The sequence below is a fragment of the Fringilla coelebs genome (assembly GCF_963513975.1).
Source record: "Fringilla coelebs genome assembly, chromosome: 2".
Lineage (NCBI taxonomy): Eukaryota > Metazoa > Chordata > Aves > Passeriformes > Fringillidae > Fringilla > Fringilla coelebs.
Window position 1 is genome coordinate 62911804 of NC_140029.1, and position 14552 is coordinate 62926355.

The 14552-nt window shown below is 38.9% G+C and overlaps 1 protein-coding gene across 6 annotated transcripts in view; it reads right to left on the reverse strand.

Annotated features, from left to right (window-relative positions):
• The window catches only part of LOC311151202 (RCC1 and BTB domain-containing protein 2), a 33237-nt gene that overhangs the window by 9498 nt on the left and 9187 nt on the right, over positions 1-14552 (reverse strand). For all 6 annotated transcript variants that reach the window (XR_014615980.1, XR_014615981.1, XR_014615982.1 and 3 more), the window contains exons 3-10: positions 13278-13436; positions 12641-12791; positions 10951-11117; positions 10107-10265; positions 9016-9123; positions 6778-6920; positions 4865-5055; positions 1239-1365 (exon numbers count right to left, since the gene is read on the reverse strand). Coding sequence is in view for 3 of the 6 variants with exons in the window: in XM_084201486.1 (XP_084057612.1) it covers positions 1239-1365; positions 4865-5055; positions 6778-6920; positions 9016-9123; positions 10107-10265; positions 10951-11117; positions 12641-12791; positions 13278-13436 (1205 nt within the window). In the remaining 3 variants the exon portion in view is untranslated. The remainder of the gene's footprint in view (positions 1-1238; positions 1366-4864; positions 5056-6777; positions 6921-9015; positions 9124-10106; positions 10266-10950; positions 11118-12640; positions 12792-13277; positions 13437-14552) is intronic.

The following is a 14552-nucleotide window of genomic DNA, read 5'->3' on the forward strand; positions in this document are numbered from 1 at the left end:
ACCATATATGTAAATCCATTTTAGAATTAGACATTTCCTTCACAGAATGCCACATAATCTGAGAAAAATAGAGCAAGAAAAAGGAAATATGGGAAAGTTACACGTAGTCTGATTATCAGGAAAACAAACCTCAGGAACATTTTGGGCATACACAAGATCTAGTGTGGTATCTGATGGAGACCACATGGCATTCCATATGAAGAGGGTGGACTATAGGCATGAAAGTAATGAACAAGCAATGAAACCAGTAAAGGGAAGACAAAAGTAAAACAGGTAATCAGAGTAGCAAGAGGAGAGCAGATAAAAAAACCCAACACAACAAGGACAGGCAAGAATTAACAGGGAATTTTAATTTCACACAGTAATATACAAGAAATCACTAACAGGATTCAGGAGCAGAAGTAGGAAGATGAAAGTGGTGATAAGCTGAGTGAGATAGCGAAGCATTTTGAGAAAAAAATAGCAAAGAGAAAAAAAATATTATAACAATGAAGAGGATGAAGCAGAAGCAATTGGCAAGGCAGAAGAGATCTAAAGCAGTGTCTCTAGAATATCACAGGAGAAACCACATTAGCAGTAACAAATTAATCTCTCTGCATGTTAATAACAATGAGATCATTCTGTAGATCTACTTATGTAAAATCTCACCATAAAGTGGTCATAACTTGCAAAAAGTTGTAAAAACAGAAAAAAAAAAAAGCCAGCTTAAAAGTCAAACTCACTGGTAAGAATGTTTAAAACACATAGAACAAGAAATCTGTCATAAAAGGGGGAAAAAGATTATCTGGATAGCACCTACAGAAGTTGCTGAAACAACTTCCACTGAAAGGTCCTGTAGAAGGAAAGAGTGCCAAGAACAAACACAACGCCCTCAAATCATTCTGGTGGAGGAAGCCAAGCATATAAAGGAGGAAAAAACTGATTCTAACTACTGACAAGACAGCAGAAGGAAGTGAGCCTTTTCCTTGGCAGCAAAAGGTTACTGGAAATCAAGGGCAAGGCCATTTAGGAGCACAAAGAAGGATAAATGTCAGGATAAATGGAGGAAAGTTTAGGCAGGTAGTAGAGCAACATGCTTGATAATTAGAAAGTAACAGTGAAGAACAGCACATGAGTCCCTGACTCAGAGAAAAGAGAATTTGTAAGAATAAGTCAGGAATTTTTTTGCAGTGATGACTCAGCACAGTGGACTACACTGCACAGTTTAGTTTATACAATTTATACTGTTTGTTTCTTACCTAATTTTAAGAAGAACTTTATGAACATGAATGTATTTTCCATCCACTAGGAACTTCAGGTCTGCAGTTTCAGGGTTGTCAAATTCCTTCTTTAGTGACTGGGCTACTGTTAGATGATCATCAGGCTCTAGAATAAAGAGGGGACATATAAAGTAATAAGCAATATAAACATCTCCCACTACAACATTCTGGGTATCTGTCAGCAATTAACACTCTTAATAAATACATCTCCTTAAAGCTAGTAAAACCCCCCCAGCAGCCTACGTGTTCTGTCTGGGCCAGAAAAGCAAAGAAAGGACAGCTTTTTTAGTCCTTTTTAGTTTCCTGCTCCAAGCAAATATCTCCATTAAAAAACCTGTGAATTCCACTCCTCTAACTCATCTATATAAGGTCAGAAAAATAAAGTTAAGGAGTTTACTGCTCAGAGGTTTACTGCTCCATATGACAGAAAATGCTATCATCCATTAGTGACTAAATTATATCAAACTGAAAGTGTTAGTTATTATAAGAGCCTCAAAAGATCAATAAAAAAATCATAACAAAATTTTCTGAAATGCTCCCATAAGGAGACATTATATTGCAGCAAAAAATGAATCTATTACAGAAACAACATATTGGCTGGCAGTGAAACTGCCCAGTGCAATATTCCTAAAAGTAATACCAACACTCAGAAGTTGAATAGCTTTCCCTAGACTTAATGTGTTAGAAGCACAGTGTGTCTAGGTCTGCATACTCCTGTTGGTGTCATATCTCTGTATATATCTGATATTTGCATTATAAAGTTACCAAACAGCTTTGAAAAGTCCTCCATTATCTGCATACAAAATTTTTACCTACTGATCCAAATCTCCATCACACAGCCTCAGAGAACCATGTTCTTTAATAGTAGTCAAAAAAATCACCAACTCACTCTACCCCCAAATCTCATTCTGAACTGTGACAACATTTTCTCTTCTTACCATATAAATATATATTATGGGTTTAGACAGATCTTGTGGGTCAGTAATTAGTTGTTCTCTACAGAAAATTACATAAATGCTAGGTTCTGTAACCTAATCAAGCTAGAAATTAGAATAGTATTCTGCTGGAAATGGAAAGACCTTCTCCACAAGCTCTAAAAAAGCTTACACACACACACACTTAGATACTGTTACACTTTGTTTAGCACAGTCATTTTGCACTTCATTTAGAGAATGTCAGGTATACACAATTTGGGTAGGTACAGGTAAAATGGATGGGGGAAAAGAAATCCATAAGAGTGATGATTGAAAAAATATTTCTGAAACAATGATACTGTAAAATACTTTGTTAGTTCTTATTTTGTACAATGTGTGGTTTATTGATTCGGATCTCTGCTAGCTAAACAAGTGAGCATTTTAGCAACTAATGCAAAGGTGAAAATGTTCAAAATTAACTGACAATCCAGATGCCCACCAAGACACATCTCCAGATGACTTATTACAGCCATCAGAGGAAAAGTGAATATAGTGGGGTTCAGCTTTGAAACTCTTAGAGGAAAACCAGATGCTTTTATTTGTTACAGCAGTGAAAGGGGAGCTTGAGGAAGGAAAGGAAGAGGCAGTTCCCACTGACAAGGCACAAAGCCAAGAAAACTCCTTAGCAGCCAGTGCTAAGAATTGTATAAGAAATGTCAGAACTGCCACAAACGTGCAGAGAATGGGAATGCCTGGGTGTGGAAGCATCAGAATAAAAGGGACAGAGAAGGGCTGTAAGCATGGTAGATGTCCGTGGCATACAGGTCAGCAGATGTAAGATCCCAGGACACAGCTGCCTGAGGATTCTCACCATGCAAACATCAGATGACAAACAGCAGTGAGTCAGTCCTGAGAGCTTGCCAGGGTGGGACAGGATGAAGAGGCCAGTAACCCTCAGCTCCTGGAGTGTGCAAAAAGGCACAACTGACACCAGCACAGAGACACCTAACTAAAAACAACCCAGGAGACATGACAAGGGCCTGATAGCCAGCATCCTTTTTCCTGTGTCATCACAAGAACCCTGCTCAGACCTCCTGAATAGTGCCAGGATGCTGGAAAGACTACTTGGCACATATGAAAAAGTGGCTTTAAAAGTGCATCTGCAACTTGTTTTATTTAAAAGTTAAGTAACCTTTTCCTCTTGTAAGGCTTCACCTTATGCTTTCGTACAACATTGCTGCAGTCTTGTAGCTCTATTTCCAAAGGGACCCAGACCGCCCCAAAAACCCCCCAAAAAACCACATAATAAACAAATACACAACCCCCCCAAGAACAACAGCAAACAAAACCCGAAAACCCACAACAAACCAAATCAAACACACAAAAATATTGCTACAACAACAAAAAAAACCCAAGAAATCAAACAAAAAATCCAACAACACCCCAGCAACTTCATTAGAAACCATTATGGGATTAAACTGTAGTGAAAGAATGAGCTCTCTGGTAGCCAATGCTGAGTACTTAACTCTTTCTACTCAAGGCCAGCAAGACAGATCTTAATGCTAATCAAACACCTGAGAGCCAGCAACTTGTCTCTTCAGAAGACCAGGTCACGATCAGTTGTGATGAGACTGAGGGCTTGTGGCCAATTCAGAACATGGGAATTTGGCTCCCTCAATTCTTAGTAGTCTACTTAAGGGCATCAAAGAAAGCTTCAGATCTCCTCAACTCAAATCTCCAAATTCAAACTCAGATTTTTCCACCCAGAGCCACTGGACAGTCACACACAGAGGTTACACAAAAAACCCCGTCCCAAACCTGAGGCACTTCTCCACAGAAATGAGCTCTTGGGATCCCCCACTGGTCAGAGTGACCCTGAGATAGGTTGGAAAGTTTCTTTTCCCAGCCTGGCAGTCGAAGAAGGAGTCAGAGCTCTTCTGTTCTTGGTCTCAAGGTTGTTTATTGTTCCTTATCTATAACATTCTTTCTCCTGACCTGCCAAGGTCTGCTCAGCAAGACAGTCAGAGGCACTCTGCCTGCCCCCGGGGCAGTGTTATCTTTTTATACTAAAAACTACGTGTACAATACTTACAGTAACTTTCCAGTATCTATTACCTATGTTAGACAGCGAGCTTCTACTCTAGACCAATCTAAAAGTGCCAACATCACAGCAGAAGATGGAGGCCAATAAGAAGAAGGAGAAAGGCTGGACATGCCCAGATTCCTCCATCTTGTCCCCTAAACCCCATTCTAAAAACCCCAAAAATCTATTTTTCACCCTGTGATAAATTCACTATCATTCTACTTAAACTGTTGTGGCTTGCAGATCTTCATGTAAAGTTGGTAATTTTTTTCCCCAAGGGCTAAATCAAAGGCACAGAGGTCTCTGTCCCAAGGTCTCTGAGCCCCCTGGGCAGGGGCTCGAGCCCTCCAGGGCAGCCAGAGGAATTTCCTGGGTTCCAACAATGAGCCACATCAATAAAATGGACAACTGTCTAGCTCCGCCATCAGGCTTTACCAATGTTCTACCATGCCACATTACCACTTACGCATACATCCCATGTCATTATTATTATGCTCCCTGGTGTAAGTTTTTCTGAGCAGCTACGTTAGGCTTCAAACAAACGCAACTGTTTTATGAGCTACCGGGTGTGTATAGAAGGTGCCAGAATAAAGAACGTTTCACCTCACCTACGGAGAGCAGGCGCCACATGACGGCGGGCGTGGCGAAGCAGGCGAACACATCGTCCGTGCAGGCGAAGTGGGTGAGGTGGGGGAAGGTGACGGACTGCCCCCGGCACTGCCCCCACATGTACACCTGGCCGCTCTGCGTCTTGGCCGCCGACGTGTGCGCCGAGTGGCAGGCGGCGATCTCCACCACCCTGAATGTGCAAGCAAACCGAAGGAGAAAAGCGAGTCACTCTCATTAAGAACAAAACACAGTGAATCAGCTCACTGCCTCCTGTCTTTCTCTAGTGCAAGACATGCTTGTAAGCGTGCATGTAAACAAGAATGCTTTCTGGTCACGCACAGCAAAATTAAAAGGGCTGGAAGTGTTTCTGCAAACAGCATGCACTCCAAGTTTCTCTTTGGAAAAGCATCTTGGGAGAGAGCAGCCAGAGCTGCAGCAGAGCTCTGTATCTGCTGCAGCACATACTCTGCTGACCCCTCAGCTCTCTCAAGCAAAGCTATGATGAGATTCAAGTCTCTGAATGTCCTTGGTGGTGCTGGGCAGCGACAGGAGTAGCTGTATTAACAAATACTTGGAGAAGATGAAGAAGGAAATAAAGATGCATTAAAAAAAATTAAAATTGCATTATGGCTTATAATTGAAAGACAATGAAAGTCTTTTTTTTCTGTTTGCTTACTGGTACCAATTATAAACCAACAAGTTAAACATACTTCTTCATACTCCTATAATTATTATTACCTATGTTTAAAGGAATTCCATTTTGAAAACTAAAACTTAGAACCAAACAGCACTTAAAGCTGTTTCTAAGTGTCCTTTAGCTAGGCTATGTCTCTAATCCCAAGACTGATTTAGGACTTCAAAACTCCCACTGTGTACAGCATTACACAATCCACTGTTTTGCAGTCTGAACTACTGCTTGTTTACTTGTGTGCTCAGCTGCCTGGGGATAATGGCAGGGAAACAACTTGTTTAAAGCTGTACGCACAAATCTTGCGGGCTTTAGCGAGGCAATATTTTCACTGATACCAACAATTCATATTCTGACCAACAAAAGTCAAAGGTAGCATGCAACATTAAAACTTGTATTAAATTCTTATTCTAACATTTTAAAAGTGTCTGGAAAAAAAAATCAATAACATTTGAAGCAAAACCACAAGTACACACATAGAAATAGCAATGCTCAAGATCAGGCCATGTCTCACCACCAAGAGCAGAGATGCCACTTCCTCACAATGATGTACTCAGACACAGGGTTAAGAGGGACATCTCACTTTGCTTCTTATTCACAACAGGAGCCCAAAATCAAGATTTCTCATCATACATATACATGGCTTTATAACAGCAACAGAAACAACTGCCCCACTGTCCCTCAAGGACCTAGAGGAAAGTATTTAACTTGCAAAAATCGAAGCTTCATTTTTAGGCAACAATACCAAGAACTCCTCCCTTTCTCTCTCTTCTGGATTATGAGCCAGATTTAATAGCAGAAATAACACAAATTGCCGATGTCCACCCTTCACTTTTTCTGAGTACACTTCTTGTCAAAAGTAGCATATAAAAATACAATTTATATTCACAGACAATAAAGCCTTTACTGTTGATTTCAAGCAATGAAACTACACCACTGAAGGGAAACTGCAATTAAGGCCTTTAAAGCACAATGTGAGTCGAAGCAGAAAATAGCATATTCAGGCTCAGAATATTCAGTTTCTCTTTCACAGGCATGGTTATGGGACAGATTCAAGAACTTTCAGTGAAAAGTCTCTTTATATTTATCAGATGAACCATTGCAAAAAATTTTAGGCTCCTTCTCCCAAATAAAAAAAAAAAAAAGATAAAAAATACCATAATTTTATGTAGTTCTTCTGTGAGTATGTCAACCAATGTCTGATTGCAAGACTGTAAGTATTACCTGTCCTTATCCACAATAACTGTTGTAGGGTAAGACTGGTTACTTTTATTCCCAGTACCTAACTGGCCATATGAATTGGCTCCCCAGGCATATATCTGACCTTCATCTGTTAGCACTAATGTATGTGCATAGCCACAGGCAACCTGTAAGGAATAATAAAAAGAAGAAAACCTCATTTTTATGCAATAGTAAGTTAATACAGATAGATACATCTTATGCTATAGATGTATGCCATTGATTCTAGGCTAGTGTAAAAATTAAAAATACAGGTAAGTTTATTAAAAATGGAAGGAAAGTAGATGAGGTGACTTTGTGGAAAAACATTTACCAATGAGAAACCCTGACAGATAATTTCAAGAGCAGGGCAAAAAGAGTAGATGGAAACTGAGAAAGAAGGAAAGTTATATGACAAATTTGAACAATATGCAGGAAAGTGAAGATTGTCTGTCTTTCATTGACCTTGCTCCATGAATAGCTTCCCCACTGGAAAAATAGCTAAGGTCTGCCTGTCTGATTCTCTCATCCCTGACCGACAGCCACACAAAACTGCTCCCTCTCTGTGCCAGCTCTTGTGCTTAGAGGATCCTCTGGTGAGGTAACTCCCCATCCCTGGAAGTGTTCAAGGCCAGGTTCATTGGGGCTCTAAGGAACCCAGTCTAGTGGATGGTGTCCCTGCCCATAGCAGGGGATGGAACTGGACAGTTTTTAGGGTCCCTTTCAAGCCAGGCCATTCTGGAATTCTCTAAACTTACATCACTGCAAGAAAACTCTCACAGTACGGTCTGAGAACCACACACAAGATAAGCAACAAGAGCAATCAACCAGGAAAGAGAGGGCAGAGACAAAACTCTCCATTTTGATGGCAGCCCACAGCTGTATCAACTCATAACTCCCCGTGGAAACCCCCTGGGTTCTACTGAGCTGCCTCCTCACATCAGATTGTTCAAAAAATCCCCTTCAGATATGCAGCACATGCCCCACATACAGACTGATACACACTGGCAACACTACCAGCAGCAGTCCTGCACTGCAGGAGTTTGTGTAATTTAGTAGAGATAGACAACTACCAAAAACCAATTTACATTGTTCATAACTAGCTCACCTATCTTTATATGATCTGCAATGACACACCATAAACGTATATACTCCACTAACATCCATGAAGCATGTGATGCACTTTAAGTGAAATAAACCATCAAGTTATTTACTGAGTGGAGATCTACTTAATCAATATTAAGTAAAGGAAGTGTACAGAAATAGAATCTAAGCCAAACTTGCTGGAGCATTCACTCTCTAAACAGAAGAATAAATACAGGGGAACATAATGCTCACTTTATTATGTTACTATCCAACAGTAGTGGCTACCAGCAAAGCTACTGTCTACATCCTAGGCACTGAATATAAAATGACGTCATTAAATGAGTTTCTTTTAAAATACTTTAAAAATTCATAGCTTTCCTGAGTAAACGCAATAAATAGAATCCAAAGTTCAAAATGCTCTTGCAAATTTTCATTAGTTACAAAACCAATGTCTTCTAACAGCTTGTATCATTTTCCTGTCAGTATCCTCTATTTTGCATGAATCAATTAAAAATTTCCACAACCAGTCCTGCAGTAACTTTAAATATTTCTTATTATACAACAGAAGTTATCATTTTGCTAGTTACAAAGCTGGCAGCCCCGCTACTTGGTAAAGTGCAATAACCTTCAAAGGTCAAGACTAACTGTGGAATCATACCAAATATTAGCCAAATGCAGCGGAGGCAATTTATTCAGACTCCAAACACCAGTAAGTCACTGTGGCTGGAGTGCAGCTAAAATGAAATTCAGTTCACGAGACAGACAAAATGGTAAACTGCAGCTTTTTTCCAGAAAAAAATGGCACAGGTTAATGAAGAACGGAATATCCTAGAAAGACTCTGTTATTTACTAAAATAACAGCAATATTTTTTAATTAACTTTCACAGGAAAAAAAGAAGAAAACAAAACAAACATTTTCACTGGTCTAGTCCTCTAAGTAAAATCCTGACCTCACTGAAGTCAATGGCAAAATTTCCACCGAACTCAACAGGGTCACAGTTTCTCCCCTGTTGGGAGAGGTCCACTTTAGGACACATTTGTTTTATTCTGATGTCACTTTTTAAACAAAGGACTATCTCCTTCAAAAGCAGCATTTGCTGTCTACAGGAGTCTTGCAGAGGTTCCTGGAGGGTTTGAGGTGGAGCAGCACAGACGTACCCGCTGCACACGAATGCCCTGCAGGGCTGCGATCCGGCACGGCGTGGGCTGGTTGCCGCTGCTGCCCAGCCCCAGCTGGCCATTCCCATTGTACCCCCAGACATAGACCTTGAAACAGAGACAGGGACTGTTAGCTGTTTGCTACTATTCACTTCTTTTTGTTTTAGGTAAACACAAACATATTCACAGATATACCTACCTATGTAAACATACATATACACACACCTTTTTCTTTAAAATGCCAGTTACATACTCATCTAGAATTCTTAACTTCCACATTCATGCTCTTTAGGAGTTAGATTATGTAGGACTACAATATTTTAATAGGAAGAACAGTGACTCATATGGCTGCTTGCCAGCACAGAGTAAATCCAGCACAATACTTTCCTTCTTCAAAGAGCTGATTTCTCATTCCAAAATCTTCTAACAGAAAACACACTAGAACAATTATAAAATGGAAGCTGTGCACAACAGCTTGAGTAGGCAGCTTTATGCCAAACATAAGAAAAAGGGAAGACACTAAGCTCTGATAATTTCAGTGACATTATGGTTTTACTGCAGTCAATAGCTACTTAGTTCTAAACTCAAGTGTTTGGAGAAATAGAGCTAGCAAGATGTACACTGGCCAACATCATCAGCTCATATGAACAAAATCTAGAACTTTACAACCCCCTTGTATCTTTGCAAAGAGGATAAAAAAGTATGAGAGAGACTCAAGAGGTACTCCAGTACAAAAAATGTATGCAATGTACTTTTGTTTCCTCTTAAGATATGTGAATATGAGCATTGAAAATTAAAATACCATTCAGTGATTATTCTCACATTCACTGATTATTCTCACATAAAATACTTCAGATTCAAGTATAGACAATAATTTATTTGTCTATGAATGCTAAAGACAGTAGTCTTTATATATGCTCATAACAACAAAGGTTGTTATGAGCAGTATGAGCAGCTAGACTCAAGGGAATTTGGAAAAGTAAACTTCCTTTCTGAGTAACAGCTCATTACTACCAGGTTTGAAATTATCTACATGCCAAGTTATTACATGAAGTAAAACTCAGTCCAAATATTCACTTGAAATTTCTTACCTCTCCATTTTCCACCACAGCCATAGAGCACATCTGCCCACAAGCTATATTAACGACTATTTTATTTTGTAGGCAGCTGGTAACTCTTCGAGGAATTGGCTGATTTGCTGTTGAACCAGATCCAACCTGGCCCGAGTTATTATAACCCCATGTGTATACCTGTTGCAAAATAATTGTCATCAAAGATGGCTTTATAATATACAGTTCAAAGTACACATTCAAGAGAGGAAAGAGCAGTATGAACAAAAATTTTCATTTTTTATGTGAAAATGGATCTATTGTTTTACAGACATAGGAAGACACACAGGTTTACAAGTCAACTGTTTCTAACAAAAATATGCGAATCTAAGCATTTATATATTCCATTTTTTTATGTTCCTCCACTCAAAGGTGAGGAAACATGATGGCTGCAGTTAATGCTGGAAGAATCCATTGCTACTTTTCCAGAACCCAAACTAGAATATTTAAGTGGCACAAATGGCACCTCAAGGCAAATTACAGGAAACTTTTTACTTTGGCAGGTAAAATTCCTTGCAGTGAATGTGATTCACGTTAACATCAGCTTTAATGCCATCAAGCATTTAAAGTAGATCATAGCATAGGAAGGAACTAGCTGTATAATTTGTTATTACAAGTAGAAGTGGCACAAAATCAGTGCTCTGCACACACTTCAAAACAGCTACACCCTCACAAGTTTCAATTTTTTTGAAACATTTGTGTCACATCAGCACTGTGAGGACTGGAGGAAGCAAGGTCTAATGCTAGAGGTGCAGAGTGTTTTCCTGTGTCTCACCTATGTGAGTTCCATAAAGAGAAAACAGACGCTGGTTTCCACTATACTCACCTCTCCATCAGAGGTTAACACCATGGAGTGGTGAGAGCCACAGGCAACCTCAATGACTTTCTTGTTCACCAAGTTAGTAGAGACTTGACAGGGAATGAAGCCATGATTTGTTGTACCATTGCCCAGCTGACTGTAAGCATTATGACCCCATGTATACACCTCTCCTTCTACAAGAAAAATGTAAAGAGCTGGTTGAAAAATCTCTACTTTTCCAATGAGTACACAACATAAAATTACAAACCAAAAAGTCAAATTCAGTAAAAATATGCATACTTAAGTGTATAAATACATATATGACCTATGGGGCTTGCTCAGCCCATGGATGTATCAATCCTACCAGGCTCACATAGTTTTGACCACAAATCCAAAAGGATAGTATCAGTATAATCATAGCAAAGGAAAACATACTGCTGCAGGAAAAGGGATGGTGCAATACAGAAGAGAAAAGGATAAAATGACAGTCAGAGTCCCCATTTCAATTTCTATGTTACTGACAACAAATCAGAATTTCTTGTCTATGCCCTGGCCTGTCTCCCATTTTGGAAAACTCAAAAATTAAGCTTTCATTCCCTTACAATATGCATATTCCCTAAGGAGGATTCCCTCAGAACTACAAAGGCAAAATATGCTACGTTAAACCAATACTTCTCCATAATAACTGGTTAAATCTAATTACTTTATCCTACCAAAAGTGAATAACCCTTTTCTCAGTTCACCAACATGTGAATACAAATTTCAGTAAACATGTGAAACATACAGCAAAGTGGCAATGACAGTAATTAACACAAGAATTGTGTAACATATAACAGCCCTCTAAAAGGTAAGTTTAAAAGGCTGTGCTGAAGAAAAGCTATTAATGCAAATGGAGTTATGAGTAAACATCATCAAGGATCAGTTCTTGACCTGCTCTTTGGCAGTACTTCATCATCAGGTTAAGGAGTATGAATGTGTCATTGGGATCTACCAGTAACAAAACTCAGAGTACAGATACACACGTAAAAAAAGTGTGCAGAATGGTCTGCCACGAAGAGTGGAGGAAATGATGGAACACAACTGAATGTAAAACACACATTTACAACATAATTCCCCTCACCTACTTTTAGTCATAATCTAAGAATACTGAAAAGCATTTCCTCTCATTAAAGAAACATGTAAGTGCGAATATCATCAATTAGGCTCTAATAGAACCTCACTAGGAACACATTATTAATAATTTTTCCTCAAGTGTAATGCACTTAATTATGAACATAAAAACCACTACCACAATGTGGACAATAGAGTGTCAGTGCAGGAAACATGAAGGCTGGAAGGCAACATAATGGGTCTTTAAATCACATCCAAAAGTAGGTACTGGAGGGAAAAGATGCATTTTAGCTTTAGTGTTGGCACAAGAACACAGGGGCATAATGTAGCCACTAATGTATTTCAAGAGCAATCAGAAGTTTCAAACTTAACTGGGAAGTGAAAGAAAAAACCCTTCCAAAAGTAGTAACGAGGTCAAAGTAGGGCTTCAAAAACTCTTGAAAATAACAAGCTAGCTGACATGTGATATTTGCCATTTTAAATACTTTTGCCTTAACAGCCCAGAATACTCAACTCTCTCTCTTATGTTACCAGCCCAGACCTTTCACACCTGCTGGATGAATTTAAGTGGACTCTCTGAAGAAGCAATATTCAGATCATACTTTACCTTCTGTAGCAAGAACAACATGAGGGCCACTTCCATAACTCAGGCAGGCTATCTTTTTGCCACACAGGGAATCCAACCTCCTTGGTTCTATAGTGCTCTGCATGTCTCCTGTTCCCAAACAGCCACTGCAGTTCATGCCAAGCACAAAAACCTGTTATAAAAGAATCACAGACTTGTAACTTAGGTTGCAAAGGAGAGCTTCCTCCTAAGTTCAACTAGTCCACCCCTGTGCTCACCAAAGATCTAAACAGAACAGTTGACTCAAGGCCATGTCCAAAAGATTCTTGTACATGTCCAAGGAAAACAAATCTCACAACTGCTTCAGGATTTAACCCTTCTCATGGCATTTTTTTCCTAGTACTAAATCAGAAAATGCCATCTTGCAATTTTGTGTCCACTGCCTCTCATCCTGTCACTATGCACCTGCAACAAATACCTAACTCCATCTTCTCTTTGCTCTGTGATTGTGGTAAGAAGCCTTTAATTTAAACTGAAGATGTTTCAGTAGCAAACAAAACAATCAGACATTTTTGCATGCAACTTTCTCTAGGTGTACTATTATACTACTGGCCTTCAGAATAACTTGATACATAACTGATTAAACATGTCACATTCATACATACTCTTGGACAATTACCTCATCATTTTCAGTTGCATACAACACTTCATTACCAGCACTGCCAAATACACAGGCTTGACGAATTAACTTGATCTCTTCTGGGGAGCAGAGAGAAAAAATCGGCCATTTCCCAACATCCAGCATCTTCAGGGCTGACAAGAGTGTTGCCTCCAGGGCCTGGTATTATAAAAAATGCTATCAAATATCTGCACAGAAAAAATATATGCCATTGCATAGCAAAAAATTATATAAACACTACCATCCCCTTTTTCAGCCACAAACTAGTATTTTAATTGTACAATACTTGAAAGGAAGGCATTAAATAAACATATAAAATATATCATGATCTAGAAATAAAGGATCAACATTAATGGAGAAAAGTACCATGTAGAATGTTAAAAGGTGAGGTCATACATTCACTATATTCATGCAACATAAGTGCTGTCTTACAGTATTCAATATACATTGAATTCTGTAAGACAGCATTCCAATATAAAGTGTAAAGTGTATATTCAGAATTTGAAATCTGTGTATTTTCCCTTGGTGCTAAAATTGCTGTTAAAAAAAGAAACCATAAAAGAACGCTGCCCAAGAATACACTTATCTTTGAGAAATATGCATATTTGTTTTCATGTATGTATTATTTCCACCTCCAAATTACACAAAGATGTGAATAAATTCTAGTTTGGAGTCTGAAGCATGTTATATCAGCCATAAGAATATTGCATTTTTGATTAGTGTCACTGACTATGAAAAAATATACACAGGAATATATATAACATTAGAAAATCAAAACCAACACCCTAAATTAATCCTAAATTAAATTCTTTTGAAAAATACCAGCTAATCACACATTTTTTTTATTATTTACTTCAGAGGAGGGGAAAGAAGTATTGGCCATCTTCACAGGAAAAAAAGTTGTGGTTTTGATCACACCAGTTCTTTCTCCATCTCCTTGAAGCAAATAACTGACCAACTTCAGCCAAATTTGCAAGTGAAAGGGAAGTAAGATTCTGCTGACACAATCAGCTTGGCAGCAGGCAGCTGGACAAACAGACATTATGTTATGAAATAAGTCAGTGAGCAAGTAGGTCCAAGCTAATCCTAGCAGACACTGTTCCCTGTGACACATAGCAGGGTTATCAGGGATGAAGGACCAGAATCCATATGGAATCAGTCTTCGTACATCTGCTGCTTGCAGAATAATTTCTTTTATGTCAAGAGGTTACCATTCATTACAGAGAATTTTAGGCCCTCCTAAGATATGATAATAAATACTGAAAGCATCACAGA